The sequence below is a fragment of the Pseudorca crassidens genome, chromosome Y, assembly GCF_039906515.1.
Source record: "Pseudorca crassidens isolate mPseCra1 chromosome Y, mPseCra1.hap1, whole genome shotgun sequence".
NCBI lineage: Eukaryota > Metazoa > Chordata > Mammalia > Artiodactyla > Delphinidae > Pseudorca > Pseudorca crassidens.
In genome coordinates this window covers 6,491,808-6,513,789 of record NC_090318.1, presented here as the reverse complement: position 1 = coordinate 6,513,789, position 21,982 = coordinate 6,491,808, and the positions used below count along the sequence as shown (strand labels likewise).

At 46.8% G+C, this 21,982-nt stretch overlaps 1 protein-coding gene across 1 annotated transcript in view; it reads left to right on the top strand.

The window, feature by feature from the left end:
- The first annotated feature begins 7,221 nt into the window (after window positions 1-7,221).
- The window catches only part of LOC137217831 (anosmin-1), a 190,442-nt gene continuing 175,681 nt past the window's right edge, over window positions 7,222-21,982 (top strand). Inside the window, exon 1 of the mRNA XM_067724790.1 lies at window positions 7,222-7,512. Within this exon, the coding sequence (XP_067580891.1) occupies window positions 7,315-7,512 (198 nt within the window). The 5' untranslated portion in view covers window positions 7,222-7,314. The remainder of the gene's footprint in view (window positions 7,513-21,982) is intronic.

The window sequence follows — 21,982 nt, the reverse complement described above, 5'->3', positions numbered from 1 at the left end:
AATGTGACAGAGTCAGCCAGATCTCAGTGATCCCAGACTCCTCTCAACTCCTCTTACTATGTATCAGTGACCCAGGAACACGTCTGCCGCTATGTTCTCTCAACTGAACACTTGCCCTAGCACGGTCCTCACATATGAACAGTATGAGTATCATTATGTCGAACATAAATTTCTCCGGGATGACTGTGGTCTGTGATCATCCAAAAGGGTAGCTACTAATTATTTGCACGAGAAGAAAAAGAAACGCATTGAAAGTTCTTTTTGAGCTGAGAAGTTGTTGCATGGTCACCAAGGACCTTCTCTACATGATGCAACATCCAGGACTGTAAGAAAAATGTTCCCACTAGGAATCCCGCTTAAACACTAGGGGAACCCCGTGTACCATCTTTGATATCCAGTTCTTGTCCCTCTGTGTCCCAGAGAAGCACAGATTGCTAAGAAAACGGAGCACACAGAGCAAAGTAGGCTCGGCATTCCTCGTCTGGAGCTCGAAGTCAACCTTTTGTGTGAGAGGGAGTGTGAGCCTGTGAAGAGGGGTGGGCAGGAGAAGCAACTGTACGGAGAGAGGAGGGAAGGGAACGACCTTTGATTTCGGATTCCTGGAAGCACCCAAAGGCAATCAAGGGCAGAATATCGTCCAGCTGGTTCCTGTTAGCCACTGTAGAACATCCTGGAAGTAAACGGAAACGTTTTTGTGTTTTGTTTTGTTTTGGTGCTAGGGGACACTTTTTTTTTTTAGCCCCTGCAGATCCAGAAGAGAAGAACATTAATTCCGACCTTAGTTACATTCATCAATCTATTTCCCTCGGTCCCAGGGTATCACAGTGCTTCCCTCAAATTCTTCAATATGTTTATCTTCATCTCTTGACTCTTGGTCCATCTTGTGTAAGGTGGCCAGTGAGCGATGAAAGGCAGTTTCTGGGTCTTCTTTCTGTTCTGCTAACACTGAAGATAAAGGCTGTCAACTTTATTTGCTTTAGTTTCCCCTGGTGTTGAGTTTTATTCACCTAAGTCTCATATTCTAGGAAATCTTAACAAGCAAGCAATGCGTGAGCTGCAAAGGTGTGTGGAAAAGGAGCTACTTCAAATAGAATTCACGCACAGGCTGCCTTTGTCATTGAGTTCTGTAGTGAATAGCTTGAGAAGTGCTTCAAAGCTGGGAAAAAATTCACTTGAAGACAGCTGTGCTCGTTTCCCTAGTTTAGTTCAGCGTGACTGTAGTTAAGGAGGAAAGCTTTCCTGTGTTGAAGTCCACCGTGGAATTAGTCTAGTTGCTATTCACTGAGAACGTTGCATGATTATCCCAGTCAGATTGATGCCTTAAAGTTGACGTCCTCAAATGAGGTTATCAAACAGAGGATCCTGTCGACTGCCGTCATGTTTTATGTAGATGGCCAGCATGTGGCGCTGTTTCCTGCTAAAAGTTGCCTTTTTCCTTTTCAGAAAGTTCTCCGAATCTATGGTATTTACTTGGCTCAGTGGAAATTTCCATGGGCTGAACAACATCAAAGAAGAACAACCCCACTTCAGTCTCTCCACAGAATAGAGCTTCAGTTTTCTGAGGAGCACCTGTGTAGGCTTCTTTTCATGTTTAGGAATGAAACTCAGAATAAAAGTATGATTATTTGAGCTTCATTTTAAAAAGCAAAAAAAAGTCTCATTTTTACAAAATTTTAAATATGAATTTTACTGCACCATTTATCATTCATTTGCCATGAAAAGCAGGCCCTTCAGCAGTGAGAAATGAGGTTTTTAGTTAAAGTTATCTCATTTAAGATTTGGGATAAAATTATATAATTTACATTTCTTGTAACTTGCTTATGCTTCTCAAAATGTATGTTTGGGGGCAAAGTGGTAATATTTTGGTCATGTCAAGAACCTGAAATACACAAGTTACTTTTTATATTTTAGTGTCCACCATTTGGCCGTTACGTAGTATTTCTTTTCCAGCTATTTATATGTTTTTCAGTATCTACAGCTTATATATAAAATCAAATGTGAGAACCCTCACTCTTTCTGGTTGCTCACTGTAGTGTTGCTAACATTAAAATTTGTGTAAAATTAGTTAATTGCCTGGTCTTTGGGACAAGTGTTCAATTCTACTGACATTGAGCATTCTTTGAAACCACTGGGTTTTAAAAACCCAGTGTTCCTTGCATGGGCAGCAGCTGTTATGCTCAATAAGACACTAAAATCAACAAAAGCCCTCAAATAAGCTACAGTTAAAATTTCCTGGGGCTGAGAGGGTAATGCATTTACAGTTGAACATCACCGTCACCATACAATTGGTCCCTGAAACATAAACGTGCACACGCTCCTATACATTTTTTTAGTATTTAAATTTTAGTAATTATTGCAGGGACAGAATAAAACTTTAGTGATGACTTAATCTAGAACAGGCTCTTAGCATGACTGCAGAACAGGTACCAAACAAATTTAACACTAATTGATGGATTGATGGTGACTTTGGGGGAGGGAAGGGAAAAAGGGCAAGGAGACAAATTCTTGAAGCGTGGTAGTAGCTTGAAATTGTGATATTTGACAATTCTTTGTATATTTTGCAGAAAAAAGTTTAAATTTTTCATTAAAATATTCTTCAGCACACAAAAGTAATCCAAACACATTTCTGATACTTCTTAGTAATATCTTAGTAAACATCGAGGTAATTAAAAATAATACCTTTAAACCTGTGTATACTGCAACTGAATTTTTATAATGTTGCTGAAGAGAAACGTCTTGTAAACTAAAATGATCTCCAAATAGGATATTTACATTGCAAGACGAAAAAAGCAAGCAGATAATTGCAAATGGATATGCACGTCCTTCTCCAAAAAGCTGAGTGTATATTCAGTGACCCAATGCAAAAACCTATAATTTTCATTTGTAAGTGATTACATTTGCCATCAGGGAACAGATTGGTACAGCGCCATAGAGGTTCACCCCATCCTTACCTGAAATCATATTACAAAGGATGCAAATCTGATATTTAGACATGCAGTTCTTAACTGCATCCGAGCTCCCCATTTCACTTTGTTTTTTTTCCTTTTTTTAAGAGCTCTCTCTATGTTCCCTGGATCATGCAGTTCAAAGCTGAGCCGACGAGAGTTAAGTCTGGAGGAGGGGGAAAGCCAAGTTGAGGAAGAGATCTGGAAGAGTCCGGCTACCAAATTCTGACAACTCCGCAGGCAGGTGTAGAGGTGAGTACAGGCCAAGGCTCTAGCATGGCTCGCTTCTTGGTTTTTCTCAAAATGTTAATTTTTAAAAATTAATTTTAATTTCTCTGGATGTTAACTGCAGTTTCTGAGAGAAGATGCATGTTATTGCATCATCCAGTGAAAGCAAGTAAAAGGAAACTGGGCACCATATGCGAGTTCCCTGCCCTCATGTCACTGTCCCCTATAACCCATAACCAGTGACCACGGACCACACTAGGTTTAAAACTCATAAATGCCATCGAACTGAAGTATTGGCCTTCTCCAGTTTTAGAGTAAGCTCTCAATTTGCTTTTCCAAGAGGGGAATGTCAGAGAAAGATTGTGTTTGCTTCCTTCACAGTTTATCCTTATCGAATGCAGCTGAAAAGCCTTTAAAGAGACAAGCCGCCGGCCCCCAAAAATGAGTCTAAGAGTGTCTTGGCTAAACGTTTTGGAAAAAATATATCAATATGATTATTAAGAAGTAGATAGGTGTGTGCAATCTATATCAACACACACACCTAAAAAAGGTACTTTAAACAAAATGGAGTCATAGATGCTACTGAAATCAAAGCTTCCACTCATTTTAAATGGGGCACATGTTCTCTAAATCAGTTCTCTCTCAAACCTGTCCGTGGCTCACGTGCTCTGGGATCAGGAGGTGTTGTTTCGAAGCTGAGATTCCAGGGCTGCCTCCCCTCAGATGTGCTTACTTAGAATCTCTGCACGTGGAGTCTTGGAGTGCACCTTTAACAAACCTCTCAGGGGCCTCTTATTCTCTGCTTAAGAAAGAAAAAAGAAAAAAGTATAAAAAGGAGAAGAAACTGATAATCTAAATCAATTGCAAGGAAGAGCATAGCTAAATTTTTGGAAACTGGGAATGGGGGCCTGGTTTTGTGTTTCTTCTGTAACCTGACTGAGATGGACCACACGTCCTGGTCCAACTGTGTTCATATATGTAGAGACAAGAGTCAATTAAGGCCCTTTTCTACTCTCTTTAATAGATGGGTGTTTTGTCTGTTTAAGTCCCACTGAAGTCAATATGAGGTTCATTTCCTCTCCAAATTCAGACCGTGAGGTCCAACGTGGCTTTGAGGAAAGACATACTAACTTTCTTACTAAGGCACCTGGACGAGTCCCACCCACCCATTTACCTGTCATTCCTTCCCTACGTACTTCTGGTTCCCCTCTCATGTGGTTGGTCTTCAGGAACGTAGGGTATGGCTTACCCAGTCATGTCAAAAGTTAGGGAGTCTCTGTGCCAGTTCAAGGGGTGAGCTGCATAATAGTTGCGCATATGTGAGCAGAATACAAGAGTAGATTTTGACTGTTCTTCTGACTTTACCAAAATGCTTCCCTTTTCAAAGTTACTTTAAACTGCAATTAAAATAAATAACATGAAAAAAAGCCAGCATAATCACAGAAGATGTCTGTGATAATTCTAAAAGAAGAAAGCAATATAACCGCAAGTATTATTTTAACATATGCATAATAAAGCAGGCCTGTATGTTTAATCCTAAGCTTTTTGTGCAGCTCACTAGATGTTCTTTTGTGGTTTATCATAAAATGCATTTATTCATGGAAATGAATGTTATGTAACCCCTATAAGCAGAACACACGTCGCTTTTTAAAAAAATGCAGCGATCCCTTTGGACATTGAGAAGCTGCTGTGAAAGCCCAGCACGCTTGTCCCTGTGATCTCACCTTCTAGAATATAAATTTCATGATATAACGTGCAGAGTTATAAATGAAAGATACCATCAGAAAATATAGGCATCATAATACCCTTACCTTCATCAAGACCAGGTATTTGCTTAACTTCAAAACTCAGACCCTGTGGGAAGGAGGCGCTGCAGCTCTTGGAAGTGTTTTTAGTCGTTCCTGAATGAAAGCGATAACATTCAGAAGACAGTCCCTGTGTTTAGCTGTCTCTCCTCCGTTGGTTGACCTGAGGCTCAGTGCGCCTTCCTGCTTGGGGTCACCACGGTTAGCTTCTTTGCTCTTAGTCAATACTGAGTATGTTTAACATTCTTTAAAAAGATTTCCATCCACAGTTTTGAGCATCTTTGAAACAAACTTATGAGTTCACGTGAGCCCATGTCTACATTTTTTATGTTTCCGGCTCACGTGCAGCATCGTCACGCTAAAAGCTACAGGTGCCGCCGGCTATGTAATTCGTGGGACCTAGGGCGAGATGCAAATTCGGGCGATGGTGTTGAAAATTAACATCAGCGTTGTGTGACGCAAGAGCATTAAACAAGGTATGGATCCTTCCAAGGTCACACACCCGCCAGGCCAGCTCTGCCTACAGAACCTTTTGAACAAAACAACGCCGGTTTTTACAACTCATTGGGAAACACGCTAAGCAATTAATTTTATTGGCCTTGCTGATGTAAACTCTATGAAGAAATATACATGTAAGCTGATGTAAAGGAAACATGGGTATAATAGGATAACTGCAGATGGTGGTTGTTACCGTTGAACAGGAAGATCTCAAAATCTCAGAGTGGAAAATCTGCAGAATTTTAGGGGGACAGGATTGGAGGTTGGGAAAAGCCACGGGCTCTGTGGGAAGAAGACCCCAGCTTTGCGCGGTATCTTTGAGCAGGTTGTGTGCATCTAGACGCTCTAGCTACGCTTAGTGGTGCATTTAGGGAGATACCGCGTCTTGGAATGTGCGAGTGCAATTCTGTACGAGAACGTGGCAGTGCCAGTTCACGGGAGTATCCGTCAGTTGCCCCGCATCCGAACGAGTGTGCGTGAGTCTTTTGGACTCTGTTGCGTTACATAAGTATCCCCAAGTTTGGAGCACAGCCTTCCTCACATCCCAGCCCTCTGTAGGCTCTCCTACTGGCAGGGGGCTGGAGCACAGTCACTTCCCAGTGGAGCTCAGGGCAGTACAGAGCTTTGTTAGGGGTGGTGTAGCATAGATGCTGCTGCGTCTCTTCCTCTGGTGGGGCCCTAGCTGGGGATGGAGAACGCGTGTGGTGAAAGAGCATTGGAAGAGAGTACAAGAGGGGACGGGGCAGCAATTTTGCTGCTGAAAAGGCCAAATCAAAAGACTTGGGCCAAAGACAAGGAGAAGAGTGTAGGAAAGGTTTGTCTTGAATAAGTCACTCAGGCTGGGCGGGTAGTGCTTACTAGAACAACACACACCTGAGGAAACCAGGGGGCGGGTAGTGCTTACTAGAACAACACACACCTGAGGAAACCAGGGGGCGGGTAGTGCTTACGAGAACAACACACACCTGAGGAAACTGGGGGGTGGTCTATGAGCTGCCAGCTCAGATCGGTTTCCACGGGACAACAGGAAGGAGGGAAGGAAAGGATTGGAGGAAGGTCTGAATGGAGGGAGGAAAAAGAGAGGGAAGTAGGAAGGAAGGGAGGAAGAGAGGAAGGGAATGAAGGAAAGAAAGAAGGAACGAGGGAGGGAGGATGAGGGACGTGTCAGTCAAACGTCCCTGCCTGGCCTCTGTCTCGCCTTATTACACCCACCACAGTCCTGTCACTTAGCTCTTTCCCACTCCTCGGGAAAAGGGAAATTCAGATAAGCGAAAGCATGAGCGGAGCTGAGCCCGGGGTAGGAACCGGGGAGAAAGCCCACAGCTTAGGGGCGCTCCGCCCTTCCTTAGCCTGTTCCCATGCCCTTATGGGTGCCGAGGCCCTGCTGCCCGAGACAGCGCCTCACATCCAGGCCCGGGCTTGCTCGCACCTGACGTTCACTGGATGGCGTGGGGGAGGGGGGCTGGAAGGAGCGCAAGCGGACCGTGGGGGAACCTGCGTGGGAGCGGACCACCTGGAGAGGGGCGCACGGCGGCGCTCGGCCGGCATCCCCCTGCGCTAGAGCTCCCGGCTCGCTGCCCCTCAGACCTGCCCACGGCCCTCCGCCCGCCCCCCGTCACTCACTTCCCTTCCAGCCAATGGCGCGGCCGCCTGTCACCCTCACCCCACCCCTGGAGGCAGAGCGGGGAGGGCCTTGGCAGGGAGGGCGCGGGGCCGGAGTTGAATGATTGAACTTTCCAGCGGAGTTGCGGCGGCCGCGAGGTTCCCGGCAGTGCGGCCCCGGCGCGGAGCTGGGAGCCTCGGCCAGCGCCCGGCGCCCGCGCCCCCAACCCGCAGCCATGGTGCCCGGGGCGCCCCTGACCCTCTGCCTCTGGCTGGCGGCCTCCGGGGGATGCCTGGCGGCCGGTTCCGGCGCGACGGCCGCCCGGCGGCTGGACGAGTCGCTGTCGGCCGGGAGCGTCCAGCGCGCCCGCTGCGCCTCCAGGTGCCTCAGCCTGCAGATCACGCGCATCTCCGCCTTCTTCCAGCACTTCCAGGTATGAACCGCCGCCCGCCCGGGTCCTCCCCGGCGCTGCGGGCCGCGGCGGGTGCGCACGGGGCGCGCGCCTCCCAGCCTCGCCGCCCAAACTTCTCGCCCAGCTCAGCCGGCAGATCCGTCTTTCCCTCCGCGTGGATTTTACAGTCTGGGTGCGCGAACCCTCTTTTCCAGCACCGTCCCTGCTCCCGAAAGGAAAAAGAAGCCTGCGGCATCTTTACCTAACTTCCCTTCTTCCGAGGGGGAAACGAAAGGCGGTTTCTCTGGGAAGGGAGAGCAGTTGTGTGGCTTCCAAGGGTGGGAGTGTGGGTTTGTTAGTTGCCCGGGACTTCCGCGCGGGACTGCGGGCTGGTGGCGAGTCCCGCAAACTGCGGGGCGCTCCGGGCCCTCGGCGCGGCGGGCACAGCGAGCGAGGCCGGGAGGCGCGCACCGCTGCGCCCGGGGACCCGCGCGACGAGCCCCGGCCCCGCAGGTGCCCGCGGGAGGACACTTTTGTCTCTTTCGAGCTTTGCTTTCGCCCTCGGCGGGCCGAGAGCTCGCGGCCCACCCTTCGAGCCCCGGGCGGGGCACTTGGGCCAAGTCGTGCGTTCCAGCGCGTTTGTGTTGGGGCCCGGGGAGGCGGTGGTGATGGTAGCTGTGCGCGCCCCAGTTCGGAGCCCCAGAACTTCCAGGTCTCGCCAACGAATGGCGTGGAGAGTAAGGGAAGGGATGCAGGGGATACGGGACTTGGAGGCGCCGTGTTTGGATGCTCTGAGCGGGCTCCCGGGGGTCAGTATCTCCCCCAGTCCTCGTAGGTTCTGTCGGCTTGAGGGTAGGAGAGCTTGTGGGAGTGTGGGTGTTGGGTGTGTAGAAGGTTCAGAGAACGGCACGCTTGGTGCTGTGGATGGCCGGGATCCTCGGGCGGGGGGGGGGTGATGGAGGGCGCCACAGAGGGGAGGACCCCCGCGGGACTTGCTCAGGGACACTGGCCGAGGGTGGGCGCACGGGAACCGCTCCAGGCCCCGACCGAGGCGCGCCCCACAGCTGCCTTCCCCAGCTGACCCGAGTGCGCGCACTCTGAAACCATTCACGCAGATAACCGAATTCCTCTTGTCTGCCCTGGTTCTCGCCCTCGCCTTTTCGTCTCTATCCTTAGTTGCTCACCTGCTCCAAAGTCCCAGCTTCTCGCCGCAGGGAAAACTGCAGAGGCCAGAAGGAGACCGGGGCTCCTGGGTGGGGTTCTAAGCCGAGCCCTCTGCCCTTGAGAAATAAACTGGGCGTCTCTTCCACTCGGGCGGGATACATGGGCCTTCCCAGAGGCCCTGGGAACTGAGCTGCGACAGGAGGCCATCGTAATGACCGTGGAGTTGGGGACGAATCTCCGAAGTCTGAAGCGATGTTCATTCTGGCGTGAGAACTCATGAAACCTCGCGCCGAGTGGCACAAGGAGAACTAAAAGTTGGGATCTTCAGAGAGTGAACCAGCTGGCGAAGTTTGCATGCGCCTGAGTGCGTGTTTCTCTGTGTTCTCAAAGAAGCGACATCCGGTGGGTGTCAGAGAACTCGGCGCGCTCTGCTGTCCTCGTGGGTCTTCAGGGAAAGGGAAAAGGGAGTGTGGTCTCGTGCGCTGAAATTACGCGGACATCCTGGAGAGGGCCCCTCCCCAGCCCCCTGGTTTCCAAACCGCCGGCCCTGCGCTCGCAGCCACTCTCCCGAGGAGACGCCACACTCTTGTGTAAACGACAACAGAAAACAAAACGAACCGGCAGCCTGTTCCCAGGGAGAAAGAGTATCTTTTCTTTTTCTTCTTTTCTTCCTTTCTTTCTTCTTTCTTTTTTTAAATTGAATTGTCAGTTGCTGTAATTTATTTGTTTTACAGTTTCAGCGGCTAAAGAAGCAGTTTAGATCGAGCCAATTCCCGTGAAAGGCTTTTCTTGTGGTCTCTTGGCATGATTTCTCTTCGGAAGAAAAACTGCTGACAGAATACACATTGCCAGACAATCCTGATTACATTTTAATTAGCTGGGTGAAATAAGCCGCAAATTACTCAGGACTTAATAACTGCTGTTTTTGCAATCAATTGCAAAGCCATTCTTGGAGGTTTAACCCTAACCTGGTAATGCCTATCTGATTTATCTAAATTGCAGGGATTAAGCGTTCTTAAGATTTGAGAAGACAGAAGCACACACTCCTTAGAAAGCTGCAAGCTTCCCTGCCCCTCCCCCTTTTTAAATAATTGGAAGGATGCGGAGGGATCAGCCTGGGGGCAACTCATTACGCTGCACGTGGGATTTATTAATGGGCGGGAGAAGCTGGGCTGGCGGAAGGGTTCGGAAGAGCCCCTTCTATCAGGGTCACCCCACCCACCTGTGCAAGTAAACCGGAGCAGAAGGCTGTTTCTGGAGCAGGTGCGGGTTCCCAACTTCTCCTGCACAGTTCCCGGCCTCCTTTAAAGGAGCTGCCAGGGCCAGTGACCTGGGGTAGCAGGCCTGCAGAGAAGGCTGGGGTCCAAACGTCTCCGCCCCGGTTCTGCACACTCGCCAGTGCCTCCCAGCCTTGCAGCTCGAGGCTGGAGGTGGATGGAGCGCACGCGTGCCTCCACGTGGGTGGGGCTAGATCGGCTTCACTTGTCAGTCGTGTGGCTGTCAACCTTGCCTGATGGCACGGGGAACTCAATACTGATGCTTGGAAGTGGGTGTGGTGATGGGGATACAGGAGTGTCTGTATCCTGAACGATCTGCCCACGGTCCCCGACCTGAAGGAGCTTAGGATTTCATACTGCAAGGGAGATGGATTCTGAACTGAATCATTGATTTCACCACTGAGGGCTGCCTCTCATTTGTGAAAAGCAGTAACAGGTAGCACCTCACAGGTTGTCAGTACCCGGCTCCACGATGCCGTGCGCAGGGCATTTGGCACGTTGCCATTTCAAGTTCACACGTATCATGCGTGCACGTGGCTGAAAGCCTGGCAACGGAGGCGGCTGGGAAGGGCCTTTCCTCAGTGAATGCAGCTGAGGTCAGAGCTGTGGGGTAAGGAGCAGGGAGGCGGGCTCTGGAGCCGGGCAGATGGCGCTCTGCGTCAGGCTTAGCCACTTGACAGATACGTAGCTTGGGGAGGATCACCTTCCTGAACTTACAGCCTCTCGTGTGTCCAGTAGGACACCTGCCCAGCCAGGTGGAGATCATAAAACCTGTTGGGAATAATGAAAGCGATGGTAATAAAGGGGTCACCGTTCTGGGGGTCTTACAAGTCTGTCTCATTTCATCCCCACAACCGTCATACAAAGAAGGTACCGTTGGTGTCCTCCTAAGAGCTGATGAGGACCGGAGATGCTGAGACGCTAATAGATGGGGGACCTGGGTTCCCAGCAAGGACAGCTACAGGTTTGGGATTTGTTCTTATTTTTAGGATTTTATTGGTTAGTGGTTTAACTTCAGAACTGGCTGCCTATTTCTTAGGCCGCAGCGCCAAATGGAAACATGTCGTCCATTATTCAGAGAGCGAGAAGTGTTGTCGATGGAACTAAAATATAAAACTTGTTCTTTCTTCTGTGACCCTTCTCTTTTGGAATTTGCTATCCAGTGCTGTTCTCGGTAAAGCATAATTTAAACATGAAGTCATTCGCGTGGAGCTCACTGTTCATCTTTCTCTTGTGCACTGTCAGTGTTACACGCAAACATCAGAGCATTTCACTTGTATGTGGAAAATCACCAGCAGTACACAGTTTTGACGTCCTGGTTCATCCCTGGAGGAAAAAGTGGGGACCAGACTCAGGAAGGTGGGAAGGAGGACATGAGGACCCCCAAAGTGCCCTGTGTAGGTTGTGCCCAATGGGTGCCCCACAAGGGGATCTCGCAGGACATGTGTAGACCGTCACGGGCACCCGGGGTCTGGCGAGCGCATACGCTTGCTCAGGCACGGCCCTTGCCCAGTGCCCTGTTCTACTAGCTGCTGGACCAGCGCGCTGCACTTTGTTCTAGCCGCATCCTCAGGAAGCTGAACCAGGGCTCTCCCCCTCCGACGCTCAACCCATAGTAGATGGTCAGCCCCCAGGTGTGCTTAGATCTGCTTGCCAGATGCAATTAGCTACCTGCATTAGGGACGGGCAATAGGCTTGTTCCCGTGGAGTCTTGGGCTGTGGCTGGCCATCCACCGAACACAGTATGATGGTCCCAGCCTGGGCCGGGGACAGCCACCACTAAATTCTGGGACACATCAACGCATACACGCGCCACCCTGACCCTCCTCGTGCCCACTCTCAGGCCCCTGCAGAGGAGAGAGGGTGACAGTGATTTGGGGGTGAGGTGGGGGAGGCTGGGAGGGTTGGGGTGCCAGTGGGCCAGGGAGTGGGCCGCCGAGAATCTTCCCTGGGGAGGAGAGGGGTGGGGAGAGGTGGCATCATGCATGCCGGAGGCTCTAGAACATGCTCCCATATCCCCTCAGACTGCACACACGAAACGGAAACTCGAAGATAAGATCTTTGAGGATTTCAACATGGCGATCTCGGCACATTAACCCTCAGGTGCAGGGCCCCTTCTGAGCGAGGGCCACGTGCACTGGTCATTTGTCCCTGAAGCTGGCCCCGGTTTGGGTTTTTTAACCCTTGGAAGAGGGTAGGTTAAGCCCACTTGTCCTGGTGGTTCTTCATAGTCTGTCCATCGTGTTCAAGGGTACAATGCTGACGTGCTCACTTGGGAATAACCTGCCGTGCACTTGTTTTCTCAACCTCCCTAGAAGATTAAAGAAGAGGGAAAACAGTGAAAATGTGCCTGAAATTAGCTGTCTCTTTTTGGGTGACTCTCATTTAAGTTGAGAGTGGCCTCCTCTTCTGTGCTTGTTGGGACATTCAGGGCGGAGACCCTGCCTGTCTCGCTAGGTTCTGCTCATCATGGCAGTGATGGATCTGAGTCTCAGAGCCTTGCAGATAGAGTCCTTCCACTAAATATTAGCAGACCTGCAACCTGCTCTTTCTCTGCCTGAGTCTTCTCAAAGGAGGCTCAGTAGAATTGGGCTTGAGGAAAAAGAGTAGCCCATGTGTAATAAAATAGGAAGAGTGCGTCTATTTCTTTGCCAGATTTTGGGACCGGAGGGGAAAAGTGGGTGGAATCTTGTTGGAAGATAAGTAGCAGGTTGCTGGCAGCCTTGGTCCTAGGGCTCTAGAATTTTATTAGCGTTAAGAGATTCCAGCTTAATGGGACATTATTCACTCTCCAAACTACTGCTGATAGACTCGTTTAGGTAGCTGATTAGAGATCAGAGGCTTTTTTCTAGCAGTAATTGGAAGCTGTTTGTTTTGGCAAAAGAGAGAACTAAGCTGGCGATTAGCTCCTTCTGCTTAGAGGACTAGCCTCTCCTCTCAGAGAAGGTAAACAAACAATTAGCGCATCAGAAACCTTCAGCAGCCAGGACTCTGCCCCAGGCTCGCAGATTTTTGGAGGAGCGATTCTTTGGTGGATATACTCAGCTGTGGTGTGTCCGTTTGGCCTGCCGTGAGGTTGAAGTTATACGCTAGAAAGTCTCTGGGAAGAGAGGCCATCCTCAAGTTTGACCTTTGTATTTCCTGGTCTGGGTCACTGGATCTCTGGCTGTGTTTCTAAGAATTTCTGAATTTGACCCAAACGAAACATTAGGTTATTCATGGCAAATTTTCATGTTTTTAATACAGCATTTCTCCTTGAACCGTGATTCACAAGTGTATCTTATTGTGACTATTACAGAACATGGAGAAAACACGTTAGAAAATGCCGACTTATTTCTTTGTGCACTGTACTATTAGCGGAGAAATATATTTATATATCTATATGTTTATGTATTGAGTATAGTATATATTTATATATATTTCAATATATTACATTAATAAAATACATACATGCATGTATGTTTAGAGACCTACATTTAAAAGTTAATGTTGTTGGTTTAAGCATTCCCACCCTAATATCCTCCTAACTTATAATTTTTTAATGTTTTTATGAAACAGATTCATCAGATTTCACTGTATATCCTACCTGGGTATGTTACGGCAAATGGGCATAAAACTTGCAGGCTACGTAAAGAAACGTATCAAAGTGTCAGTGGGCATTGATTGTATTCGCGCAGAAATGGAGAAGTTCCTACGTGTGAGTTGCTATTGCCTTCCGGAAATCTGACTCTTCCACGGTTTTGAGAGTTGGGCTTGGGACAATAAACAGTGAAGCGTATCTGTATTATTGAGAGGCATTTTTTATATGCGCAACAGTACTGGTGAAAATAGCAAACGCCCTGTTGGAATGCTTTGTCAAATTACCCCATAACTCATACTGTTGGTGCAGTGTCTGAGCTCCAAGTCCTTTCGAGTGCTGAAGCCAGCCACCTTTCAACATTTCCACTCACCCTGCACTCCATATTTTGAAAGTATGTTGTCTATCAACATATGGCCTTTATTAAGTATGACCTAGTTTTTCCTCTTCACATTAATCAAAGATATCCATAACTCCTTCAAACTTGAGATCAGCGTGAGGTCGCCCACATTACCACAGTAGACTGATAAAGCTGACATTCTTGACATTTTAGTTATTTTTGTACCACCTATCTTAGGAGAACGTGTAATTTGTTTCGGAGTCTCTGAATATTGGAAATGGGTCATAGACACCTATTCCTTCTCGGGAGACGCTGCTGGTGACTTTCTGTCGCTCACCCCGCCAGCCCCTGGCTCCTGGCTCGGCAGCTAATAGCTTACAGCTGCTCCCCCTGAGAGACTAACCTTTAGCCCCTGGGCACCATCTTGCCAGCAGGGCAGTGTACCCTCCTTCCCTGATGAGGGCAGGTCATGGCCATTGGCTCACCGCTGGGGGATACAGGAGGCCATCCCTCTGCTGGGATCAACTCTGGTACAATTTATGCTCCAAAGCATTGCACAGGGCCAGGCTTATCAGGTCTCTAGCCGAGACCACATCCCTACTCAGGTCTTCCTGCATCCTTCCCTCCCCTTCCACTGAGAGCTTCCCCCCTGATACATCACATTCACAGAAAGCCCCCTTTCAGCCTCAGCTTCCAGGAAGCCCAACCTCAGACACCTACCTTCAGATATGTCATCGAATTCAGCCCTTTTGTTTTGCAGATTATATAGCTCGATGCTTATAGGAATGATTCATTCAAGCACATACACATGATAGATAGTAGAAGTAAAGGTATAACCCAGCGTTCACAACTCTCAGCTCAGACTTTCCCCACTACCCCCTTTGCTGGGCTTCTTATTATTTATTGTTTTAATTTTTATTTTACACTGGAGTATAGTTGATATACAGTGTTGTGTAGTTTCAGGCGTACAGCAAAGTGAATCAGTTATACATATATCCATTCTTTTTCTGATTCTTTTTCCATATAGGTTATTACAGAACATTGAGTAGAGTTCCCTGTGCTACACAGCAGGTCCTTGGTGATGATGTATTTCATATACTGTATGGTAGTGTGTACATGTTAATCCCCAACTCCTAATTTATCCCTCCCCCTCCTTTCCCCTTTGGTAACCATAAGTTTGTTTTCTAAGTCTGTGAGTCTGTTTCTGTTTTGTAATCCACCATTCCCTTTAAAAAAAAAAAAGAGTTTATACAAATTAAAAAAAGAATCCTTCTAGACGAGGAAGCACGTTGAGTCGGTACGTTTTCTGTTATTTGAATTTAGTTTATCTCTCCTGATGATTTCAGTAAAGAGTCTCAAATCTTGATCCTAAGACATAAGCACCTCATGCACCTTCATTGCCTCTGTGAAAAAATGTATATAGTCGGCGCTCCGTGTGCTCTGGTTCTGCCTATCCGCAGTTGGTTGAATCTGCCAGTGAGGAACCCGTGGATACAGAGGACCGGCTATACGCTTATTATAATACGGACCAGCTGTCCGTATTACATAACGGACTTGAGCATCCGCGGATTTGGTGTCCACAGGGGTCCTGGAACCAATCCCCCACAGATCTCAAGGGAGGACGGTGCTGTTAAAGCCAGCTTGCAACAGTTGTCTGGTAGGTGGACAGTAGGTGGGGTGAGGGGACGTCATTAACCTCAGTACCCCTGGCAGGTCTAAGAGGAAGGCAGAGAGGACCAGTTAGTTCAGATATTAACCACCTTTGCGTTTACTCAGCAAGTGACCAGGCTGCCACGTCCCCCAGGACCTAGAGTCCCCTCCATATCTTTAAAAGATTATGCACATGGTTTCAAGATAGCGAGCGGAGGCATTTTCCCTGATGGTGATGGAGAAGGTTGGATAAAAGTGGTTACCCCTGATAGCCGATAAGTAAGGAAAGATTTATGGAAGCAGTGTTTATGGCTCATTTTAGTGTAAATCTCAGACGGTAGATGCTGGGTCTGTTTCTCCCTTAAAAAACAAACCCGCAAAAACCGTCCCTTTAATCGCTTCTGCTTATTTCAGCTAACATCGATGGATTGCTGCAGTTTCAGAGATGAGCTGGCAGAATCCCTACTCCTGAGGGGTTTGTAGTCTGGGAGGGGCTAAGCCCTGTAAACAGACCACTGCCGTCCACGGGGAGGGCTCGGGGAGTTACCTGTGTGAGATCTCAGGCCTGTTGCTGTAGGGGACGTGCTCTAGGGGAGAGGACACTTGAGCTGAGCCTCGAAAGCTGGGCTCTTCCAACCGTAGAGCAGCCAACGTGAGTAAATGCAGAGTCTTGCAGGAGTTTGGTCTGTCTCTTGGGGGCTCTCGGTGGCCCCTAATGGACGGGATGCAGCGTCAGCCCGCCCAGCCAGCAGCCAGGCCATGGGAACTTGTTGGTAAGAGCTGGGACAAAGCTCGAGTGCTCTGTTCTGCAGGACGGGTTGAGAGCAGGTCATCCCACTTAGAGGTGTCTTCCTGCTTCTTGCTGATCTGGTTGGACATCAGGCCACGCTACCAGCTGCCCTCACGTTACTGAGTTGATCTCTGTGGAGATCCTCACCAGCACCCCTAAGAAAGAGCCCCCGATGAGCATAAAAAGGAGAGAAGGGGGCTGCCTCTCCCATCTCCCTGCCGTCATGCTTTGGCTTACGGAAGGACCGCAGTTCCGAGTGGTCGGGCTGGATCCTAAGTAAGAAACTCTCCTGAATCACTGAGCCACAGGTTAGAAGGTATTGAGCATTCATCACATTTTTTTCTGTCTTGGTGCTGAGAGAGTAGTTTCACATAAAATACCTATTTGACCTTCACAGCAACTCTTTGAGGTCAGGAGTGTTATTTTATGTTTACAGATAAGACAACTGAAGGTTGTGAGCTATTGGGAAGTGAGATAACCAAGTCTTCATAGCAGAAACTCAAGCCCTAATTGTCATGTTCCCAAATATTTATACTAAATGATCTGCTTCTCAGCATGTTGACAGTGAGAGAAGACAGGGTGAAAATATCAGCTGTAATATCATCGACAATCATGGAGTTTTGGGGGGAAACGGACCTCCATTTCTCAGTCTCTCCTTGCCTCTTGGAGGTACCACTGCACCACGAAGTGGCACAGTTGTGGACGATTGAAAGGTTGCTGGTGTGATAGAAAAAAACCATTAAAAATACCAGTCCATCAACGACATCCACTGTGCATCTGTCTATCCCAGTCCTTCCTCCAACCAATAGGGATCTGTCACACACAGTTGATTTTCAGGTAGCTTAGATGCTGGGGACCCAGCATAAGTGACACGTGCTTCCTGCCTACAAAAGAATTATTTTCAGAGAGAGAGAGAGGCAGACATTTACACAAATAGTTGCAAAGAGTTGTTAAAGTGAAGAGAGTGTTATAATCATGAATCATCTTTTAAATCTTTATAGAGAATTGTTTAACACATTATCATAATTTCTTAGATGAAGATTTTTTTTCCCTTATAAGTAGATTTTGTTTAGGTCCACCCAAAATCCCACTCGTCTAGCAACATAGCAGAGTAGTATTGTGATCCTTGCGGGAATGTTTCACGAACAGCTGAGCTCCTTGATGCCATGGAGGGTGAGTTTGTTGTCTGGGAATGACAGAGGTCTCAGGGCTTCACCCTTGACCTGCATTCTTGGCTACCATTGCTGCTTTGTACAGTGGAGGGACACATTTGGAATATTTGCAAGTGGTGTTCATGGCTTGTAGGTATGTGACTGCTACTTTTAAGAACTCAGTGTGTCTTATAAGTTTGCTTGCTTTTGTTTTGGTTTTGGGAGAGTGTGTGTGTGTGTGTGTGTGTTTACATTTTATCATTCTTTCCATCATCTCTGTAAGATATAAAAGTTGGACAATAAGGAATTCTGAGAAAAGAATTTAGAAAATTCTCAAGGCTGCACATGAGAAGAAAATGGTGATGAATTGGGGTTCTTTAATCCCCCAGAGTGCAAAAATCTATCCTCAGGGGAATCTGAGAAACAATGGCTCTTCAAGAGGGAAGAAAAGCTCTTAATTCACATACTATTTATCCTTTTGTTTTAAATTATAACGTTCGTCATTTAATAAGCTTTTCGGTCTCCAAGTGATTAATACCCTGCCAACTTGAGAAAATAACATTCTGTTAGAGTGACCTCAAAATATATAATTTTGTATTTCATATTACCTTCCTACTTTGAAAGATAAGGCAGATATGCCGTCACCACTGAAAACAGTCGAGTAATGTCTGGTGACCGCATCTTCATTTTAGGGAAGTGCGGGTTCTTACTGGCGTGCATAGGATCTCAAATAACCTTCAGAGAACAAAAATGGATGTTTCCCCTCAATTCAGTATCTAATTATCATGGATGACTTTTTAAATTTCATAGCTAATTTCTGGTTATATCCAAAGAAGTGACAATTTTATAAGTCTGTAAGTGAAAACACAAAACAGAGCGTCCTTTTAATGAAACAAGAAACATTAATTTTGCACAGTAATCCATCACCTTACGAAAATGTCGTTAATCCTGCGGGTGCTGGGGACAAGAAAAATGATGGGAATTCATTCACTTAAGCGACTTAGAGCTCTTTTCTCCACATTCTGTTTGTAGTTTACACCTTTTTAAACCCACTTTAATATTCTAACGCATTAATAATTCTTATGTGTGAAACGCATCACAGTGTCTTTGTTCTTCCTGTCTCCCTCCAATGCAAATGATGGTCTTGTCTGAGGACAAACCAGGTGGATCACATTCTTGGGAGATTACTGACAGCTTCTCTGAAAGAAAGACTGAAACAGTTGAGAAATTCTAAATGAAAACAAATATAACGCTTTCAGGTTAAAGGTGATTTTACCTGTTACTCACTGTGTCTCAATTGAGTTCATATAAATGGTTCATCTGATGTACGTTGATCAACTCTTGTTTAATTCTCTGATAATGCGTAATTGAGAGAGACAGCACTTTCTAGACTTAAATAAATGCCTCTATTCCTGTCTTTAAATGCCTACACTACTGGAATGAGTAGCACTCTTTTGAAATTTATACTGTTTGTTATACTTTGTGGACTGGAAACAAAATTGACAAAGGCTTGCAATAGTGAGAGAGATTTTGAAGAGGATGCATGTCTTGTAGTGCTATGTCACCCGAGCCGCTGGACAGGTTTCCAAGTGCTGTTATAGCAACCCAAATATGGCAAGGATCCTGGCATCTCAGGATCATTAGTTTGCTTTCCAACGGATGAGCAGACCCGTTCAGAATGCAAATACCAAGACCATTTCCAATCATGAGGGAATCATCACCACCACCACCACCATCATCACCATTATCATCATTATTACCATCACTACCATCACCATCATCATCACCACCACCATCACCATCGTCATCACCACCACCACCATCACCATCATTATCATAACCATCATCACCACCACCATCACCATCATCATCACCATTATCATCATCATCACCATTAACATCATCACCACCATCATCACCATCACCACCACCACCATCATCCCCACCATCACCATTATCTTCACCGTCATCATCACCATCATCACCACCACCATCACCACCACCATCACCATCACCACCACCATCACCATTATCATCATCACCATCATCATCACCACTATCACCACCATCATTGTCATCACCATCATCACCACCACCACCACCACCATCATCATCATCATCACCATCATCACCATCATCACCATCACCATTATCATCATCACCATCACCATCATCATCATCACCACTATCACCATCATCATCATCATCATGATTATCATCATTATCAGCATCACCACCATCACCATCATCATCAAAGCATTTGAAAATATGACACTGCTCCCTGAGCAATCTCTGTACAAACAATTCTGTTGAGATACTCAGATTTCCATGCCTGTCCATCATGGCAGGCTAGTTATTTTTGCCCCTGCTTACTGATGTCTGTCCTTCCCTTGATGGCCATTCCCCCACAAAGAGGGTTTGGCTCACCATGGAGGAGAAACCTCGTGTGAAACAAGGATCAGAAGACCCCCGAGGCATCAGGGTGGCCCATTCTTGCCCAGCAGTTGTGCCATATGGATGATTCAAATATAGGTAAAGTTACGAGCTGCAACACAGCATACCTTGGAGCTTGCTGTCTGGAGTGGAAGCGTGTTAGCGATAAGGATGCCAAGCTTATGCAGAAGTTACTACTTTCAGGAACGGTGAGCAGAAAGTAGGAGACCGGCCGCCGTTAAAACATTTTGGTAACTGCGATTCCTTTGCATTCTTCTGTGGCAAGGAAGTGCAGAGAAATCACCCAAGATGCTGTCCACGATTAAAGAGAGTCATTGGTTGAAGACTTTCTTGGCTTCTCATTTGCTCGTTCACGTTTTGGGCTGTTACAGCCATTCAGAACTAGAACTTTGCCTTTAAAACCTAAAATATGTACCCCAGTTCCTTTCTTCCTCTTTTAGACATAGGTAGGCCCTCGGTAGAGGTTTGGCAAATATCCCTGGCGCATCTTTGACTAGAAATGCACTTTCTCTCCCTTTCTGTCACCCCCTCCTCTCTCCCTCTCCTTCCTTTATTTTGACACTTGGCTGTACCATTTTGAAAGCAGCACAGCCAAACCCATTTGCTGCTCATTCCAGAAATGGCCTACATCTGGGAAGTTATTTTCCCATTGGGCCAGAATCTGAAAGAAAGTACGGAACATCTTTTGTTGTTTCCACATTTTTGTATCCGGAATTATGAGATAATGTCCTCACAGCTGCAAAGAAATAAAAAAAACGCTTCTGGACAGGATATATTCACTTGTTAAGTATCACCAGAGAAAAACCTATTTAGAGGTGAGACTCCATGAGAACAGACATCCATTTGTATTTTGATGTTTCTGTTATACAGGGGCCATGGACTTGTATAATACTTTAAACCTGTTTTTTATTGGGCAAGATTGGCATACTCTAGTCGCATTTATTACTCCACAATTTTGACAAAAAAGGAGGAAGTTTCTTCTTTTTTGAACAGCCGTATGAAGTTAGGGCCAAAATGTTTTCTTCTGTATATATGTCTGTATGTGTATGATTCAAGAGTGTCTAGTTCATGGTTTCTCAGCCTTGGCACCACTGACCTTTGGGGCCAGATTATCCTTTGTTCTGGGGTCTGTGCTGTGCATTGTGGGATGTTTAGCAGCATCCCTGGTCTTTACCCACTAGGTACCAGTAGCATCCCTCCTACCCCCAGTCATGACACAAAAAATATCTCCAGACATTACAGTATGTGCCGTAGGACAAAATCACCCTTGTTGAAAGCCACTGGTCTAGTTCTCTCTCTTTTTACTTGACATCTGTCTTGGTTGATGTGTCTCTAGTTCAATATCTGTATTCAGATATGTGTATCCATATCTAAATGTATACGTGTACGTATGACTCTCTTATTACAGATTCAGTTACCCTCTTTGAAAGAATAAACTCAGATACATGAGTCAATACATTGATTGCAGTAACAGTGTTCTTTTTCACTTATAACATGGGAGTTTGGAAAGGTGCTCGTTTATGTCTCCGTTTGAGAATCTAGGAAAGAATAAGGCACTTATTTCGGAAAAAATGCTTGTCTTCCATTCTATAGCAAACATTCTCCTGAATGAAAACAACAGTATCTCTGTCTTTAGCAGTGATGATTCTGAAGACATGTCATGGCATCTGGGGATGTGATAGCCTCTAAGAAAATCGGGGTTTTCCAGCCATGCCCAGTCTAATGTGTAAAGTTGGTCACATTGCATCTTTTCCTTTAAATACCTGTTATGTTTTTAAAATTTGGTGAGCTGGTCCGAAAGTCTGATTCCCTCGGAACTTCTTTGCAAGTAAACTGTCTTTTCCTTTTAAGAAACTTGTGTCTCTGAGCGTTCTTGCAGACCGCTTAACGTGCTCTTTACCTCAAGTGCCTCGCCTAGAAAGTGGTGGCGATGGTAACACGGCTTCCCTGGATCGTGCTATGATACGCCACACAGTTCACGCGGAGCAGAAGCTCACGTGTACTTAGCTCTACAGAAGTATTGGCTGCTGTGGTTCAGGTGAGCGAGGCACAGAGTGAGTGCTGTGCTGAAGATGTTGGGACAGAAAATTGAGTAGCGTGCACCCCTCG